Here is a 19,205-nt window from a genome sequence, read left to right on the forward strand (position 1 = left end):
ATATATTTATATATATATATATATCTAACAACCAGTATAGCTCAATTTGTTTTGACCTGGGAGGTTTATTATTTTTTAATTTTTGAAATTTATTTGACCGGATATTGATTCAATTTAATATAGATTAAAATTATACAAAACACACAAAACCATGTCTGTGCAAAGAGAGAGAGAGAGAGAGAGAGGTATAGAGCGTAATTTCCCGAGCTCTCTCTCGCCGTCGCTCTTTTTGGCCGTATAGCGTCTATCTGCAAGGAGATTCTCTGTCGAAACCTTAATTACTTCCGGTTGACCGTCCGAGGCAGATATCTGCCGCGCGCAGATCCGCGCTAGCCGCCGGTCTCGGTCCAGCGAGCGTCGGGTCAACAGCACACGGGATTTACGGCACTCGTTCCATACCGGATCGCATAATATATAACAAATTATAAAATCGAGCTTTACAGTTAGAGATGTGCCGAGCGTCCGAAGGCGCGGTTGTTCATCGATTTCGTCGTATATAAAGGAAATGCATCAAGACGAACTTCATTATGCGTTATGGATTTATGATCCTCCGATCGAAAGCGCGTGATGGGATCGTTTTTTTTTTCTTTTTCTGAGCATTATTCATTAATTTCGCAAATTACGTTGTAATCAACAATCGGGTAAGCCGCAACCTCATTCTTTCCACTTAAAAGAAACGTTTGCACCAAATTTACACGAAGACTGGTAGATACTTCGGCGAAGGGAAGTGAGAGACTTTTTTTTATTGTTCTGATGTTTTTTTTTAATCTTCTTATACGTCTCTCGATAACCGATCGAAACAGGATTCTTCGCATTCCGTGGAAATTCAGGACATCCCGCCTATACACAACGTGTATATGCCACGTGGACAACCACGTAAAGCAGGTTTACAGGCAACTGTATAATTATGCTGATTACAATAATCGATCAGTCTGGTATTTGCGTCACTGTATACAGGGTGTGATTTCGCAACAGTTGACGAGATATTAATTTCTAAAAATTGCTAAGTAAGCGAATAAAATCGACGAATAAGACAATTTTAAGAGTTGTCTCATATATTGATTTTAGACATTGGGTGACTGAAAAAGAAATTGTGGAAATTGCAAAATGATTCGCAAGTTTTAGATTAGTTTTTGATCGGGAATAGCGCTAAATGGTTCGTTTATGCTTTTTAAGTTGCATTCTGTATATCAATGTCTCGTGATGTCGAAATTGACTTGTTTACAATTAAGTATCGAGGATGAATTTTGAAAGGTGTCGTCTCTCTCGAGAAACCGAAGGTGTTGTTCCATGCGTTTACAGACGTTTTTTCGATTGTACGCCATGGAATCGATCGCATTGCGCTACCCTGTAATCCACACTTCATCCATCAATCATTCGTCTTTTTAGTTGCGCCGCTTGATGCGCCGCGTTCATCTCCCTTCATCATTTTCACTATTATACTCTACACGGAATAGAATAATAATTAAAAAGAAACGGATTTCCATTACGAGATATTTCACACGCGTAATAAACTTTTAAACGACGTTACGTTTCTCATGTGCACTTACGCGGAATTATTCTCGGCGCGATAATTACTTTAATCGCTTACATCACTTATACGAATATTTATTCTCTTCCTTTGCAACAGTCGTCCTATCGTAATCTCTTCAAAAGAGGATTACAATTATATTTGAATAATTCAAATAATTATTCGAGATAATTTCTATACTAGCAGTGAGTGTAATTAATAAGTATTAGAAATACTAACAATTTGTTATTCGTTTTGCCAGTATTATTACATTTTAATATGTTAATTGCAACAATTCACATTTTATATGAAACTAAAAAATATAGGTCAACGAGTGAGACCGTTTTAATTAATTAGCATGTGTCGTTTCACAGATGCTATAAGTAGGGTAATTAACAATTTTCGCACATTAATCAATCAAGCATAAGTCAATCTGGAACTATGATATTATTTTCCGTGATATGCATAAATGAAATAAATATATTCAAGACAATTAAATGTAAATAAAAAAAGAAAAAATATTATATCTAAAAGAATGGTTTTGCTAAAATAATGTCGAATCTTTATTTTTCTGATTTGATTAAAATGATAAACAACTATTGACTGATCAAAAACTGTTATTTTATCCTGTGCAATCTATCGAGTGATTTTTAATAGATCCGTTTCAATAATCGCTCTCGAGTTTATTGTCAATGACTGCAGTCCATCCTCAACCCTTTCCATTTTCGAGACTGTTACAAAATTTTTGAAGTCATCATATATATACTGTTCGTTCGTTTGCAGTTTCCTAGCCAAATGTTTCATTAATTCTTCGATTCGTTTAATTCTTCTGCTGTTTAAAAGTTTGAATTTGCACTAGTTTGAATCTGTACTAAAAATAAATTCGGAACCGTTTCTTTTTTATATTAATAATAATGATAGTAATTGACACAAAGTTTTAACATTGAAATGATTACTAGTACAATTAACAGAATTAACGGAATCTGCGCTTGAAAATGATACAACCATGAACACAATCGATATCCTTATTGTAGAACAAAGTCCCCAAAGTTTAAAAATCGACGTTATTTTTGCATCAACCTTCAGATTTGTACCTATAATAATTAAATTTTTTAGATAGTTCAGTAAAACACTGTTCTTTCCGATTATTCCGTGCAATGGTTAAATGGTCGTGCCTTATATTTTTGCGGTGAACGACCTTTTCGCACTGAAGAATTCGATCGGGATCCGTTCGCAGGCGACCACATAAGTGATTGTCCATCCCTCTTTCCTGACGTGATTAAATGAATCAATTATGCCAATAAGCAGACCGACGTTTGGTTAAGCGGTGATAGGCGATTGGTGAACAATGCAGATCGAATTATAGGACCATAGAAACTGCGGGTCGCGCGCGAGCATGCATGCAGCACGGTGCACATTGAATGCACTCGGACAGAGAAGGAAAAGGAGGAGGCGAAGAGGAAGAAGAGACGAGAGAAGCAACATATGCGGGTCGGTGAACCGCGGCAAGGATGCACCGATGATCGGGTGGATGCTGCTCTTCGAATTTTTGTCCTTTAAACGAGAGCCTGTGGAAGGCTCGATGAGCACGACATCGAGATCGATAATGGATGAAATAAAGAGTCAGTTTAACGAACTAGAACGATTTCACGTATAGAAGTACGAATGTATATCGGTGCCACACGGCTGGTAGATAAAACAATTTGATGACAGAGTTGTGAGATCAGCTGGTCGGATGCTGTACTCTCGATGGTGTGTTTGAAATACAGCGCCTTCAAGATTCTACCAATCAATTTCAATAATACGGGGTCATCACTTTCTTTCCCTTTCTCCTTCAACCTTTTCCTTTATTTGTCTTCCTCGTCAATCTCTTATTACTTGGAATGACGATTCAATTTTTCGCAGCCGGGAAATCGGTCGTTCACCACGCGCGTGATAATCTTCGAAGATGAAGATAGTCTTACAAGTCGCTTCTAGTTGAAAAAACGTCGCTGTAGATCGACCTTATAGTGTCGCGTGAATCAGAAATAAAAGTGAAACTAAGCAAGATGAACAACGACTGTGTCGATAACTGATAGCCGAACGATCGCGTATATACGTGAATCGGACTCATGCCAGAGTTATGTTGTGCCAGCATCCTCTATTTCTTTGCGATTCCTCGAAAATCCTTTGGTACGGATGAATTACTCGTTAAAACTCATGACAAATTAGAGGAAGCACTTATTATTATTGCACTTTACGGTTACGCGCCTTACTGACCAGTCAACTAAATAGATTTTGCAACTTTTAACAGTTATCAGGTATGCCGTTAGTCCGTGAAGCTATTTCACGAAAAAAAAGTTAAATGTGTTGTTAGAGAAATCAGCATTCTTTTCTTCTTCTCTTTTACCTCTTTTCCATCGACTTATCGGGACTTCACGATTATTAAATCGGCGTGGCAGTTAATCGTCCAGTTAAACGTTTCCTTCCGACAGCAATGCGTCAGTCAAAATTATCATTACGCCGTCATGTTAAATTAATTCTTAACATAACTGTATTCATTTAGAAATTGTTGGAAACGCTCAGCTTGTTAGTTTGCAATTTCTGTTACTACATGATCCAGAAAAGTTTCCTTCGAGAAGTAAAATTTATACAGTTCAAGTATAAATTATTGAATTGTTTGGCACTGTAGTCGCATTAAACACTTTCTTATTGAGAATCATTTTTACACTACAAATAAAAATTTTAAGAATAACCTCCAAAGACCCTGATCTTGATAAATATTATTAGGGTCATGACCCTGAATAACATTTGAAAAGTTTTAATCAAGATAACGCCAGCGATACTATGACATTCTTATCTTATAACTTAAAAAGTAGTTGATGAAAAATTAGTAGTATAAAGGCTTAAGACATCTCGCACATAGAATGCAAGAGATTTGCGCGTTCGATTCCCGGCCGAGGTAATATTTTTCACAATAAAAATTAATTATTTTTATTACAGATTTTAATATGTCATTCAACATTATTAAGATCGATTTAAGATGCGCAAAGAGCATCAAAAATTGTTAAATTGTTAGTCAATTTAACTCGTGATATTACTAGATATGGTAGTTTATTAGTAGAGCTTGCGTTTCAAGTCTGAAAAAAATTCGGCGTGCAATTAAAAATCTATATATACGTAATATATAAATTTACACTTATATAGAAGCACTCAAGATCCAGCTTGACCGTTTACGGTCAGTTCTCATCGGTTTTTCATTGTTTTAAATTCTGATGCGCGGTCCTATAAGATTTAATATTGTTTAATGAAAAAATATTTTATTATAGTGTTTTGAAGAGCTCTTGGGATAAGCTACAAGAATGCAGTAGAAAATGAAGGTTTTTATCTTAAAAAATTGATGTAACCTTTTGATCTAACCTTGGCGACGACAAAAATCAAACTGACAAGACCGCGGATACATAGACCTTTTTAAATCATACAACTTTTATCCGAAATAGTTTTATATGAAAAATATTTTGAGGTTCTAATATTTTTTCCTCACTTTATATTTCACATTAAATGAGTATATTAGATTAAATGATAAATTTGAACAAATAACGAGCGCGGGCTAAAACCTTCTAAAGGTCAGAATCATGACCTTGATAACATATATCAAGGTCAAGAACATCGGAGCTTCGTTATTGTCAATCCTTTTCTGTGCCTAATTAATTATAGTTCCTTTAAATCCTCTATTAATATTTAAAAATGGTATATCTTTAAGTACTAAATATTCTATAGCGAACATGTTTTATAGATAACCGTGAATAATTGTATCTTTACAACGACGCATAGTACGATAAATTTTAGTATCTATCTTTAATGATTTCATTTATAAATTCTCGTAACGATAAAGCAGATAAATCAACTAGTGAATGCATGATGATTCGATGATGCACATCCTCGTGATAGTATATCAGTCATTATAACCGGTTTGCATAGCATCGTTACGATAACGCGTAGTCGCGATACGATTGTGTAAATATTAGCACAGAGTACATAAATGAGAGTTTATAGCAAACATAGACATCGTATTATTTCAATAAACGACTTAATAAATTACGGTGCTTTCCAATTATTACGGTTTATAGTTTTCTCTGCTGATGTGACTCGACTATCGTTTGATTGATACTTTCGCCTTCATCTAGTTTTATCAATAATGAGATAGCTGTGTCTTCACATCAATTATGTCTACGACCAGTTTGAAAATACAATACAATACAGCAGCATTGCGGCAATATTGCAATTCAAAGATATTTTATAATATTTTATAATATTACAAAGATTTTTTATAATATTACCTCAACAACATTTCGCAATATTTTTCCACACACAATGCTGCAATGAAGTATTTCTGCAACGTTTCTGTAATTTTTCTATGCTGTATAGATATTTAATGATTGTCCGCTCTGATTACGATCTCGAGACTGATCGTTCGGTATGTCTTGGCGTAATTACGCGCTCTCAAGATGTACCATTACCGATAATGTCCGTTTCATCTATCAGAACGTCTCATAAATCATTTACAATCGATAGCGTCAAAATTGCAGGAGCTCGTGCTCTGATCGGACTGTTCCATGTGTGCAACGGCAAACACATTGGATTGGCCGATCACCCCGGTCGGTCGGTTCTACCGTGCTCTTTATCGCTGCGAAACGATCTCGTCTTCCTCATAGCATTGTCCCGTAACACGTCCGTACGGTGTTGCATTAACGAGGCCTCGCTTTACCTCGCCTCTCTGTTCAGTGGTGTACCGAGAGAACGATATAATTACAGACAAAATTATTTTACCCTTAAATAATATTTTCCACTGGGCTAGACAAACACAAAGATGCGTTGTAGCGAATCAATGCTTTCTTTTACGTCTAAATAGTTATATAAACCATGTTCTTGTTTTTATCTTTTGTAGTTTAACGATTGACCGACAAGGTGTAACAGGTCGTAAATCGCGAGTTCAGGTTCTCATGTACTTCACAACGCAAGGGATGCTTGATTTTTACTACAAGTATGTATTTCTTACACATACTTGTGATATCTCGGAGCAACGATCTCAGTTTCCTCATATAATATCTCTATTCTCTCTCTCTCTCTCTTCTACACGTCCTAGAACCGGCCTTAAGAAGGGCTTAAAGCTACATCGTTTGAAATGACAATGGCATGCGGCAGCACTCGCAAGATTTATCGCGAGTTTGCAGCACGTGACGAGAGTTGCATTTCTCCTAGCATACATAGGCTAATCAAAAACGTATAAGACTCTTCAGAGGCTTTAAGATACTAGCCGAATGCTACGAGTACTACAATTTCTTATAATTGAATAAAGATAATAATCTTTAACAAAGTATCGATTTTGTTTGCGAATCTAAAACAGAATCATTCGTATGATAATTCAATTATTTCTTCAACCCTTATGACTGTAGCAAAATACATGAGCATAACATATAGCTAGCGTAACATCATAATTAAAGACTAATAAACATAATATGTAAATTAATATGACAATTCTTTATACTAGATCCTATGTATGCTGTGCTTGTGCATTTTGTGCCTATAAGGATCATCACATACAAAATGACATAAAGTTAATCGAATCTGCATTACAATAACATAAAGCCACTGAACCGATCAGCATCTTATGTGAATCAATATGGCGTTTTAATTCAGATGCTTGTTGGTCCAGCGGCTTTATTATTAATTTATGTCATTTAGCATGTGATGGCCTTTACATTATACGTAAAATCGTATATATGTCTTACATCATATAAGTACGTGAAAACAAAAACGACAAATTATGCGCATGTAATATTCTGAATTCTTTTATTCATAATCGTATAATATTATTGTTATTATAATACATATAATTATTATTTCACAAAATACAAAGATATACGTGTAATTCAGTTACCAAAATTGAATTATTTATCAAAGACATTAATTAATAATTTTATTTTATTGATGAAATTAATATTGAAAATTTGAATTAAAAAAAGAACGCTACGACTATTTAGTCAGTAGAATTTTCGAGTTTAAAGCAGAAGTTATATGAATATAAACCAATCAGCAGCGTGCACGCGATTGCACCGGTTCGCTGCGATCTGTTATAACTGTATACAAGCAGATATCGTATTACAACGCCTGACAAAAAATTAATTAAATTGTGTGATACGGCCGACTGGACACTCGCGTACAAGGATAAAGAAGCAGCCTCCCTGCTCGATTTATCTTTCGCGAAGTACTGTACTATAAATCGATTTCTATGCGCACGATGACGTCAAAAGAGGGACATCGAAAAATAAAAGGTGCGACATTTGTAAGCAACCCAAATACCTATACTCGATAACTCAACAGATGAAAAAACGACAGAAAACTTTTTTTTAAAGTGAGATTTCACTTTTCTGGAGTGAAATTTCATTCTAAAAGAGTGAAAATCACTATTGTTCAAAAATATAAAATTTTCAATTTTTTTCAAGAGTGACTAAATAAGTCACTTGTAGCCTTAATAATGTCACATAGCTATTGATTTGTTAGCGTGTATCCAATCTTGATCATTTTACTTCAATCGAAGAATCATACTCTCAAAATCATGTGATAAGCGCCCACTAATATCTGGCGTTCATATCGTAATAGATTTACGGTGCGAACGATGGATAATTGGCGTACAGCTGTCTAGACATTACGGCTCTATTTAGTACATTGCAACAAAAGTTAGCGCTCGAGGATATCGAGCGCCGGTAATTTGCAAGTGAGATGCTAATTGTAGTCCGTGTCTAAAATAAAACATTGTGCTACGACGACGTTACATCTTCACTTTGCCAATTACGTTTAATATTCACACTTCGTTCAACGAACAAGCGCGACCTGATCCGTATTCAAAGAGATCCTGAATTCTAGGAAAACACAAATACCGAAATATCGCGTAGAATTCGTTACCGTTCGATCCTAATTAGATAGAAACTTCAAAATGCTAATCCACCGCGCAATTGACGTATTGAGCTCTCCGTGTAATTTATTCGCAAGTAAATTCCAGCACATAGTGGTATATAAGTATGATTAAAAAGTAACCTTTTATGTATTGCATTGCCAATCAGTCGTGTGTACCATCAATTTTCTCGGAAAAAGTTTTTTGATTCAAGTGGAGGTTTCAATTGGACGTTCGCTCTGAAGCAAATTAAATTAAGTTTATGCTATTTTATGAAAAGGGCCGCAAATAAAAGCAAAGAGTTGGCAAAAGAAGATGCGTAATAAATATGAAATAAGAGGAAAGGCAGCTAATTATATACGAATTAGTCGTTCGAATTTCTGCAGCGCACTCGAGAATCGCTTTACATATTTATATTCTATAGCTATCCCTTTATGATATCTGTACCTTTGTATATACCTCTTGTTATCTCGGTATATTTTATCTTATTTTATTTAATCTTTTGATGCGTACTTTATATCATTTCCTGTGCTATTATTTTCATGCATACATTGTATTATATTATATTATATTAGAGGTCTTCAACCTCTATATTCAATCGACTACAGCACTTATTTATTAATGTGAATCTTTTTCTCGCTATACAGTCGTTTTGAAGAGTCATTCTTAAGCTTTAGAATAAGGCATAACAGGCTGCGAATTTAACTTTCAAAAACAGTAATGAAAACTATGAGTATGTCATTCTAAAAACAGCATTTGAGGCACTGCCTCCTTTTCTGCGTTCCAGCTAAGAAAAAACGATGCGGAAGCTCAAGAAATAATTTTCTCGACTTTATTTAGGCAAAAACTTTATGTCGTACAATATATGTAAAAAGTGGTTCGTAATAAAAAGATTTCGTGATGGTAATTTCAATTTTTTTTCATATAGGAATGCACGTAGTCCTGCGTATATGTGCAGATCAAAACGCAACCCGATACGTGTGCCATCGGTCATTAAGCATGGTTGAGTAATGGCGAGTCCAAGTTAAGACTGATATTCATAGTCGATTCTTATATTTAAGACCATATTGAGTTTAGTCTTAAAACGTTATGAATCAATCAGGGATAGGTGTATCAATATCTTAAGACATTACTTAAGACAGTCTTGAAATAAGAACGTACTACGAATACCGGCCTAAGTGGACACGGAGTCGTAAGTGGAGTACTGGGACGAAAAACTGTCTCCCCGGATCGGCTCGCGCTGAACAATCTTGCACACTTGCATACGTGTGTGTACATGCGCGTGCACACGAGCGATTCCGATCCGTTATATCGGAGAAACCTTCGACCGGTCGTCTCGACGCACCGACGGAGAGGCGTCGCGCTACTTCCTCCTCTGTCCATATATGCGGCAGTAACTAGCTCTCTTTTTATCTTTGCCGGCGTGAAAATTCCGGTATGCACATTCGCGCCTTTTTCCGCGCACGACTGCCCACTGCGTAGGACGCAGTTGCATCTTGATAATTCACTGCCGCTTAGAAGCTTAGAATACTCGTACAGTATATAAACGGAAGAGAAATTGAGTGCTGAATCTGGGAGTCGATTGTGTACTTTGCGATAAGATAAAAATTAAACAAAACTGAGAAGATTTATTCAAATATTCGTAATTAGTCAATACTTAGTGAATTTGCTCACTTTTGTAATTTTTATCTCATTTCAAGATATATACAATCGGTCTCCTGAAGCCGACATCTGTGCGACAGAGAAAGCTATGAGTCCCAATTGACTGTAATATCCATGTGCTATTCAGCCTGTTTTTACCCATTCCATTTTGTTATCAAAATGTGTGAAGAACACTATACAACTGCACAACTTTCATAATCACAAACATAAATCTGCGCATCATATGCGCATTGCAAACATTTGGGACTAACTTTTTCTCTCGTACAGATGTTGGCAGGGAATCGATAACAAGGGCGGCATGGACGATTCTTCTTTTATTGAGCGCGTTCAAGTCGACAAAACTAATTTGCTTGAACATGATTGGTTGTTCCTTACAGATCCAATTAATCACATTCAATCATTGGCGAACAAGCTAGTAGTTTTGTCTGGTTTGTGCACGCCCATTTATAAATTTTAGGACAATATTTATAGTCCGTTCTTATTTTAAGATCGTCTTAAGTAATGACTTAAGATATGAATGCAGCTCCGTGATTGGTTTATGACCTCTTAAAACTGCATTTAAAACATTCTCAAATATAAGAATCAACTACGAATACCAGCCTTAAGGTCGCGTAGTATTTGGCCACGTTTAATTACACTGGTAATGATTTTTATTGGCAAAACTAGTAAGCACACAATGCACTTTAAAGCCGTTGTACACAAATCGACATAAAGATGTATAATTAATGAAAATATAGAAACAATTTAAACCGCGGAAGCCTCAATACATTTTATTGTGATATTTAATAAAATATACATTAGGCGTTTTATCAACTAACTATAAAAAATCACGCATTTAGATTCAGTTTAAAATAGTGTTTAATGTGCACTGAGTGCGCACCAGTTCTGCCGATGAAAAACGATATGATAACAAACTGTAAAATGTTTTTCAAACATCTCGATACGATGATTTTTGACAGAGTTCTTTTTTTTTAATTTTCCACTATATTTTTGCAGGGTGGAACAAATAATCCTTTAATTTTGTTAAGTATAGTGTAGATTGCTTATAAGAATCTTGAAGATCTGTTGAAAACCAAAATAAAAAATAGATTTCTTATTTGTGCTACATATGTTACTCATATCTCTTTTCACATAATTGAAAAGAAACAACCGTAAACCTATTTCTTACAATGTAAAAGTGATTAAAGAAAAATGAAGATATTTTTCTTAAAAAATCTTTTTAATGTAAATTGTCAAATTGAATTTATTTATGGTAAAATGGCAATTTACTGATAATTGTAAAAAAAAAATTTATTTTAGTTTTTCATAATTTTCTGTAAAAATAGGCTATATTTCTGTTATCCGCACTTATATGCATAATATAAAACAACATATTCTTCTGATATTCCTATTGAGAATAGAAATCGTTGATAAAAATAATAGAATTAAATCTAAAAATAAAATTTAATCGATGCTATTTAAGAGCCACTACTTCGCCCAACTCCGATTAACTTTAATCGATGATTAGTCGACAGGAATTGAAAAATCGCATTTGTCAACGAAAGATGTGATTGCGACCATTCCAATGGACTAATCGTCGATTAAAATTAATCAGAATTGGTCAAAGTGGCTCTAAGCCAGTTGTCGTCTGTTGGACGTTATCAGTGAAGTAGGAAGCTATGCCGGTTTATTGTCCTCATATACCTAAGTATGTTCTGCATGATCTACCTGAAAAATTAAATCTCTCGTGGTTCTCGTATTACATTTTCATCGGAAATGGAAAGATTATGACTTTGGGTGTTCAACACGAGACGATGTATAGCTTCAACGGTGTATGGTCTGGTAAATTTATATTGCTGTTTCGTATGATGTTGCGTTATACAGCGGAAGGGCTACGCGAGTCTTCGCGCACGCCACGAAGAGGAAAATCTCGCACTATTCCGGAAGTATTCAATGCGGATTAGTTTAAGTGTCAGCTAGTCTATGACAGCGACAAAAATCGTAGACATAACGAAGTGCACGTTAAATCGTGTAACCCCGACTGCGAAGCGTGTATTTACGATAGCGCGTGGGATGAATTATGTATTTATTTCACCGCAGCGAAAATGCTTGAAGGAACTATTCTGGTAAAGTAAATGATTGACTACTCTCCGGCATTTCTCAAACGAAGTTAAATAACGGGAGTATGTATACAATAGCTGTGTGTAACGTTGCTAAAAAGTATGTAGCAAGCTTTCTGTCTCGCGGATTCCTTCGAACTTTCGTAATGAATTCTTAATGAGATCACAATTCTAATCGACTAAAGGAAGATAAGTATATTGTAGAAAAAAGAAAGGAACATTCCGCAAAGCTGAATGTGGATTTAAGCGTGTAGTTCTATTACGTCAAACCTTTAGATAAGATTAAATTTGTTATGAAATTTGTTGTGTTATCTGCCGACAATGGATAACAAAGTAATAATTGGAGGTCTTCCTGTACTTGTTTTACACACTAACGGTATTTAATTCTTTAAGTACATTATTTAATATTTAAGTTCAATATTAGGTAGTCGCTGATAAGTGATGATTATGTAAACGATTAGATAAATTGTCCCTACTCAACGGCAATCAGACTTGTAATGATAATCTTGGCCCTTAATATCCTACTATTGATTGCTTCGAGGATAGATCGCTAACGTTTAGTGCGTCTAATGATTGTTTTATGGAAAGTATATCCCAACATTGACCTTTATGCCTTCTCGTTTCACTATGACTCACAGCCAGCGATCTTCAATCAGAAAAAAAGAATGTTTTATCGATAATGTGGAATGAGAACAAAGCAAAAGTCATTGACAGCTTTATTCTCGCCTCCTTTCAGGACTTATTAACTGCTTTGTTAATGATTGATCTAAAATTGTCCCACAAGAAGATAAGAACCGAGGTGTAGTTATCTCTTGAAGTATTTCGTTTTATTGGTTGTCTTGATGACAGCCACTCGAAGTGACTACAATTCGAAGTGAAAGCTATTGAATTCGACAAAGGTAGATCTTCGCGATACTTTCAGCATCCTCTCACCGAGAAACATAAAAGTGACCTCCACCTTACCTCCATACCTACTTAAGTCTAGGTCAAGGTTTTCATCGTCTTCTGTCTGCGGAGAAACAATCGTGCAGCTTCATTAGCCTGAGAAAACTATCTCGCAATCGTCTGCGCAAACTACGGAAATGTAATGGCTTATTACGCGAGTTCCATATTAATCATCCGTTTCTCTTCCTAAGAATCTTCCCGTCAGCTTTCTCACCCATATGATTTCTGATGAGCAGCATGTCTCGCTTCTGCATTTCCAACAAGCAATCTCAAGATAATATTGCGAGGAATATCATCGAATGCGGGGTGAATCATCATATTTTAATTAAAACTGTTGCTCACCACCATTAAAAGCTTTCAGTTGCGGACATGTTGAACAATCTGAACTAAAAGCAATTGAAACGATAGTTTTATTAGTTTTACTGTTATTAGAATTCTTGGTACGCAACTTGTTTAATTACGAATGAATCACGTATCGTACTATGACAAAATATGAAAAGTAAAAAGGGAGAGAGAAGTACGAATTGCACAGACATTCTTAAAATGTAAATTTTATACGGAATTATTTTAAACTACTGTAATTTAAATTGTACGTGTGTGGGAATGCGTTATGTACAAAGTATTTAGAATGCAGTGTAGTGTCCCATAAGATTAAATCGCGAAACTCGCGTAAAAACACGAATGGAGAAACGTGGACGTTATTAGTGGAATAATTTACTAACGCAGAATGTTGAATCTTTTGATGTCAATCCGTCAAAGGAAATATATGCAATTTGCAAGAAAGTAAGATACAAATACATAGATATGAAAGATCCTACGATAAAATGCAAATTATTGCAGTCTCGTTTACTTATATGCTTAAAATTATTTGCCTGTACATATCTAATATTACAACGTATTATTATTAAAATTTATGTATTTTAAATTGACGCAGACTTTCTTAAATAATACGGAATGAAATGTACACAAAAATCAGAATAAAATATTTTTTTAAACAAAGACATTTAATATTTATTGAAATATTTTATATCTGAAGAAAAAAAATATTATTTGGGTATATAGGAATTTATATATAGGGTGTTCCAGAATATAGGTGGCCAAATTTTAGTATAGTATTCTACTGATCTAAGGATAAAAAAAAGGTCATATAAACATATTGGTTCTTCTTTTTTGAGGTATGTCAAACACTGTTTATCTACCTCAAAAGTTTATATGAACAGATACACACGAAGTAAATATTGTGATAGATACTTCATCAAAGACAGATTATCGTATTAAATTAGTGTCTAAACGCGTTGCATAATTAAGATAGTGTTACCAAGATGATTTATTCTAATATCGAGTGGGTAGATATTCATTTTATGTATGGACGAATTAACGGAAACTACAGAGAAGCTCAGTATCAGTATCGTGAGACACAAGGAAGTCACTTTCAGCAATTTCTTTTTAAGTAAGTTACAACTCTTTAAAAGATTTTCTCATAAATAAAGTGTTTATATCTTAAACAGGAAGAATTTTCGGATCTACGTTTGTATGATCTTTTTTATCCTTAGGGACAATAAAATGTACGATACAAAAGTTTGGCCACTTATTTCTAGAACACCCTGTGTGTGTAAATATATATATATATATATATATATACATACATACACGTGTAACAGTTTACATTTCTTCATTCAACGCGTTTACGATTCGTCAGTCAGAGTCTATTAAATATATCACTCGCGATTTTTTTGTATGAAAGTAAGTGGACATACGATGATATGCTAGACTGTAGAATTATTATGCGCAAAATTGAAATGCAATCGTTAATAATAACACATGTAATATATGTTCGAGAATCGCATTAGTCGCTAAAATATCGTTGCTACATTACTTTTATATTTTTTGTATAACAGTTTATTTGAAATATTATATTCTATATTTTTTGCACGATACTTATTTGAAATTCCGAGAACACATTCACTGGGTCTCCGGGTCAGCAAAGTAAGTCGAGCATCGACTGGTAAGATGAATCGACTATAATAACGGTGTTTAAAGCTTATAACCAGAAACGCTCGAAAGAACCAATCATCTCCCTTATCTGCTGACTTGATGCCTAATGACTGTACATTGAATGGTCCAAGATAAAATTAATTGTAAAACGGGTTCAATTATTTTTTAATTATGTAGTTTTCGACATAAAATAATCAAAACTGAAGAGAATACTGATTAGTTAATTTATCTGAGATGACATACAAATTTTCATAAAAAGATTGTGAATTACAAAGTAATTTATTGATTATTTAAATCAGATAAGAAGAGATTATTTCTTTTAAGCATTATCTAATCAAATATCTTATTTAACAAAAAAAAAAAGATTACAGTTTTCCAATTCGTTATCATATTTAAATAAAGAACTAAATAAAAACTCTATCATATCCGCAAAACGTTAATAAAATGGAGGCTATAAATAAACGCGAGATGTGTGATATTTTATTCGGTATGCTGATGGTCAACATGAAGTTATTGATGGTTAACCAAAAAGAAATAAGAAACGAGTCGAACAGGTTGTCCTGTTAACAAGCTGATACAAATAGCCCGACGATGTTTCATCCAATTATTTACAACGATTCTATATCTTTGTATATCTATATATTTCTATATACATATATTGTGCATAAAGATTCAATTACGTCATAACGGAATCTTTTGATAATTTATGTATATACATATATAATAAATTAGATAATACTAGAGTCGTAGTTGTACCATTTTTTATCTATCTGACAATTTTTCTTTTCCAATTAATTTGAATTTGTACATGGAGCTTTAGATTTTCGTAAGTTTTCGTAAATAATCGATCACGAATTAATTATAATTACAAGTAATTCTATTTTTATAGTAATAATCCTCCCTTGTAAAAAACCAAATTTACCTTGAACCGAAATTGAGTCAATTTGCCACGGTTCTAGTATTTAAAAATTGATAATTGATTACAGCATCGCGTATAAAAACAGTCCAAGAATTTTATTGTACTTATGATATGGATATTTTGTCCAGAAGATACTAATGAATCGCATTTATTTAGCACTATAGACAGCCAACTACCTAGGACTCGACACTAAGTACATATCGTTGAACTTAATAATACAAATTACGTCTCTGATTCGGTGATTAAGTAACTAAATATTCAATCGAGACTATTGCAAATCATGTAACAGGTGTTTCAAGCGCATAAATATGAACTTCAAGCAAAATACAGAGGAGACATCATTTTATCTCATTTTCTTAACTTTCAAATGATACACTAATGCGAATTTGCACCACGAAAATTTTCAATTTGCTGGTAGTTGCCCAAAAGGTAATTTATTTATAACGAATTTTTCATTGCAAAATACGTTATTTTTTCACTGAATTTGAGTGATACCATTGTATTTGTGACAAAATTTTATCCTGGAAAAGTATGATTTTAAAGAAATGTCTATTTCATTCCTCATAGAAGAAATTTGCAATTAAACATGTCACACAAATCCCAATTTGTTTTTCATTAGTAGGTGCTCAAAGAAGATGTATTATATTTGAAGATTAATATCCTTAATGTTAATAAAATTGCGTCAAATGAATTTGTAAGTAACAACTATTTGTATATTGAAAGCAACTGACCGTGAGAAGCTGATCACGATTCTACGGTATGGAATGCTGTTAATTATAAATAATAAACCAGACGTATCAATTTTCAGTTTGTACCTAGTAAGAGTAGCACTTGAAAAATAGTTTACTCTGATTACTGATGCGTGCAATTACCGATTACGGGACCCTCGCACTGATTGGCACACGTCCGTTGTCGTCTCTCAGTTTTTCGTACGATTTCGTGGTCACCCCGTTCATAATTATAATATAATCGGACCACCTGAGCACAATATATAACGAGTTCATTATCAAGCCTGTTTTACGAACGAAATCGTCACGGTCTTTCGTGCGGAACACGAAGACGCGTCCCATATAATCACCTTAATGTCATGCGATCATGCGAGCTTGCCCATCATAAAAGACCGCACATTTAAATGAACAGCAGGTGCATCCCGGTGTCGTTCAGATTACTTTTAATGAATCGTTATTTATTTCAAATCATCATTTAAGTTCAAATCAACTTTGATTAGTTAATAAAATTTTCAAACATAACAGTGAAATACATGTATTAAGTATACATTTTCGAGGGGATGTTATTATGTGGAGCTATTTGTGTCGTTTTGTCCTTGTTTTATGTCATCATTCTTACGATGAAGATGGAATGATTCAAATAGCGTCTCCTTGAACATACCTTAAATTAAATAATATTGACGCTGCATAAATTAATGCATACTCACAACTTATTCAATAATAAATTTTAAATCTCGTTTATATCTAATAAAACATGGTTGTTTAATATTATCGTGTATATCGGTCAATTATTTTTTTCAATATGCCGTTGATTAATCATTTATCTAATACAGAAATAGGCGTAATAATTTAATTTTTTGAAAGCAAGACAAAAGTTATAAGAAATTTATAATAAACTAAACAAATAAAAAAAATATACAATATTAAATAAAGAATTTCTTATGATTTCACATAAATAAGCCTAAGATGTAAATAGTTTAAAGAGAAGAGAGGATTACTCCCTTCTTCTTATTGCTCGATAAAAAATGACGAGAAGATCATCGGAAGTTGCACGCAATGCCATCAATAAACGTCAAGTTTAACAACTTATGCGATATTACTGATAGTTCCATAAAATTACAGGAAACTACAAACACATTTAATTTCTACTAAACTAACAGTGAATGAAACGTTATTTTTTTCCATTAATAATATAGCTCAAGAAAAATAAATTTCTGAACGGCAAAATTGCCAATAAAGATTTTCCTGCGGAAAGTTCTTTAAAAGTTTTGACCACAACTTAGAAAACTTTCCAGCTTCAAAAAGTTGACTAAAAATATGATTTTTCAACAATATCTCCAGAAGTATTGATTTTATCGAAAAGCTGGCAAAATTTAAAAAATGGACAATTTTCTTTAAGGTCAATTAATATTTTCCGTGATAGAATTTTTTTTAAAAGAGTTATATCTGTGGTTATTTCGAAAATGAAACAAAATATAAGTTTTTTAAATTTTTGTTGCATACCTTTGAATGCATTTGTGTACTCGGTGTATCTTTTTTACCTCTATAAAGATCTTTTTATCGATTAGTTATTTTTTGAAATTTGATCCAATCCTGTTATAATACACAGACTTAAAAAGATGACTCGTGCTAAGACAATGGCTGCCTCGGGATGATGAAGTTTGCAATTTTCAAGGTGTGTGGGCTCGCGCATGCAACTGTCTCCCTTCTCGCTCATTTCTGCTTTTCTCGTGCCTCGCTACAAATTGCACCGACAAGCGATCTAAGAATAAGAGAACTCTCTGCTCTCGTTGCAGAATTAAAATCTCATCAGACCTTCCGAAAGAGATAATACGCGCGATTATTATGAGAAAAAAAATAGAAGAATTAAGAAATGAGTCGTCGCGAGTCATTTCAATGTTCTGACAATGAGTAGGAAAATAATTTTGAAAATTATTATTAATTTTGAAAATATCTCTCGTACAACAATTATGCAAGTTATGTAATTGTATTTAATTAAAAGTAATTGAACTTTAATATATAATTATATTTTTTTCAATGCTTTCTCTCTTGCGTACATAGGGAAGCATCTCGAGTTGAAAGGGTCGAACATAAATTGTTAAAGATGCTTCGTATTGAACCTCGCTCGTATAGTTGTTAACCATTCAAAGACTACCAGTCTCGAATAACTACTCTTCATTCTAAGAGCTTCTCGTGAAAAAGTACAACAGGAAGTAAAAGTCTCACAATGTGCGACAAATATTTTCAAGCTCTTCTTTCAATTCCCATGTTCAGGACCCATAAATAATCCGGCTGTACTTGTGTCGCGCGTTTCTACATCGTTTGAGTACAATTCGCGTGATTTGTCGTTACTGATGGGCTTAATAAAATTTGCAGCGTCGTGAAGTGAGAACCGAGCTTATGCGATGGTAAG

At 33.9% G+C, this 19,205-nt stretch overlaps 1 protein-coding gene across 1 annotated transcript in view; it reads right to left on the bottom strand.

Moving 5' to 3' along the window:
* The window catches only part of LOC108780362 (agrin), a 23,431-nt gene extending 10,027 nt beyond the window's left edge, over positions 1-13,404 (bottom strand). The window contains exon 1 of the mRNA XM_018548040.1: positions 13,365-13,404. Coding sequence (XP_018403542.1) covers positions 13,365-13,404 — 40 coding nt within the window. The remainder of the gene's footprint in view (positions 1-13,364) is intronic.
* Between the last annotated feature and the right edge of the window lie 5,801 nt (positions 13,405-19,205).

Source organism: Cyphomyrmex costatus, unplaced genomic scaffold (assembly GCF_001594065.2).
Source record: "Cyphomyrmex costatus isolate MS0001 unplaced genomic scaffold, Ccosl1.0 scaffold70, whole genome shotgun sequence".
NCBI lineage: Eukaryota > Metazoa > Arthropoda > Insecta > Hymenoptera > Formicidae > Cyphomyrmex > Cyphomyrmex costatus.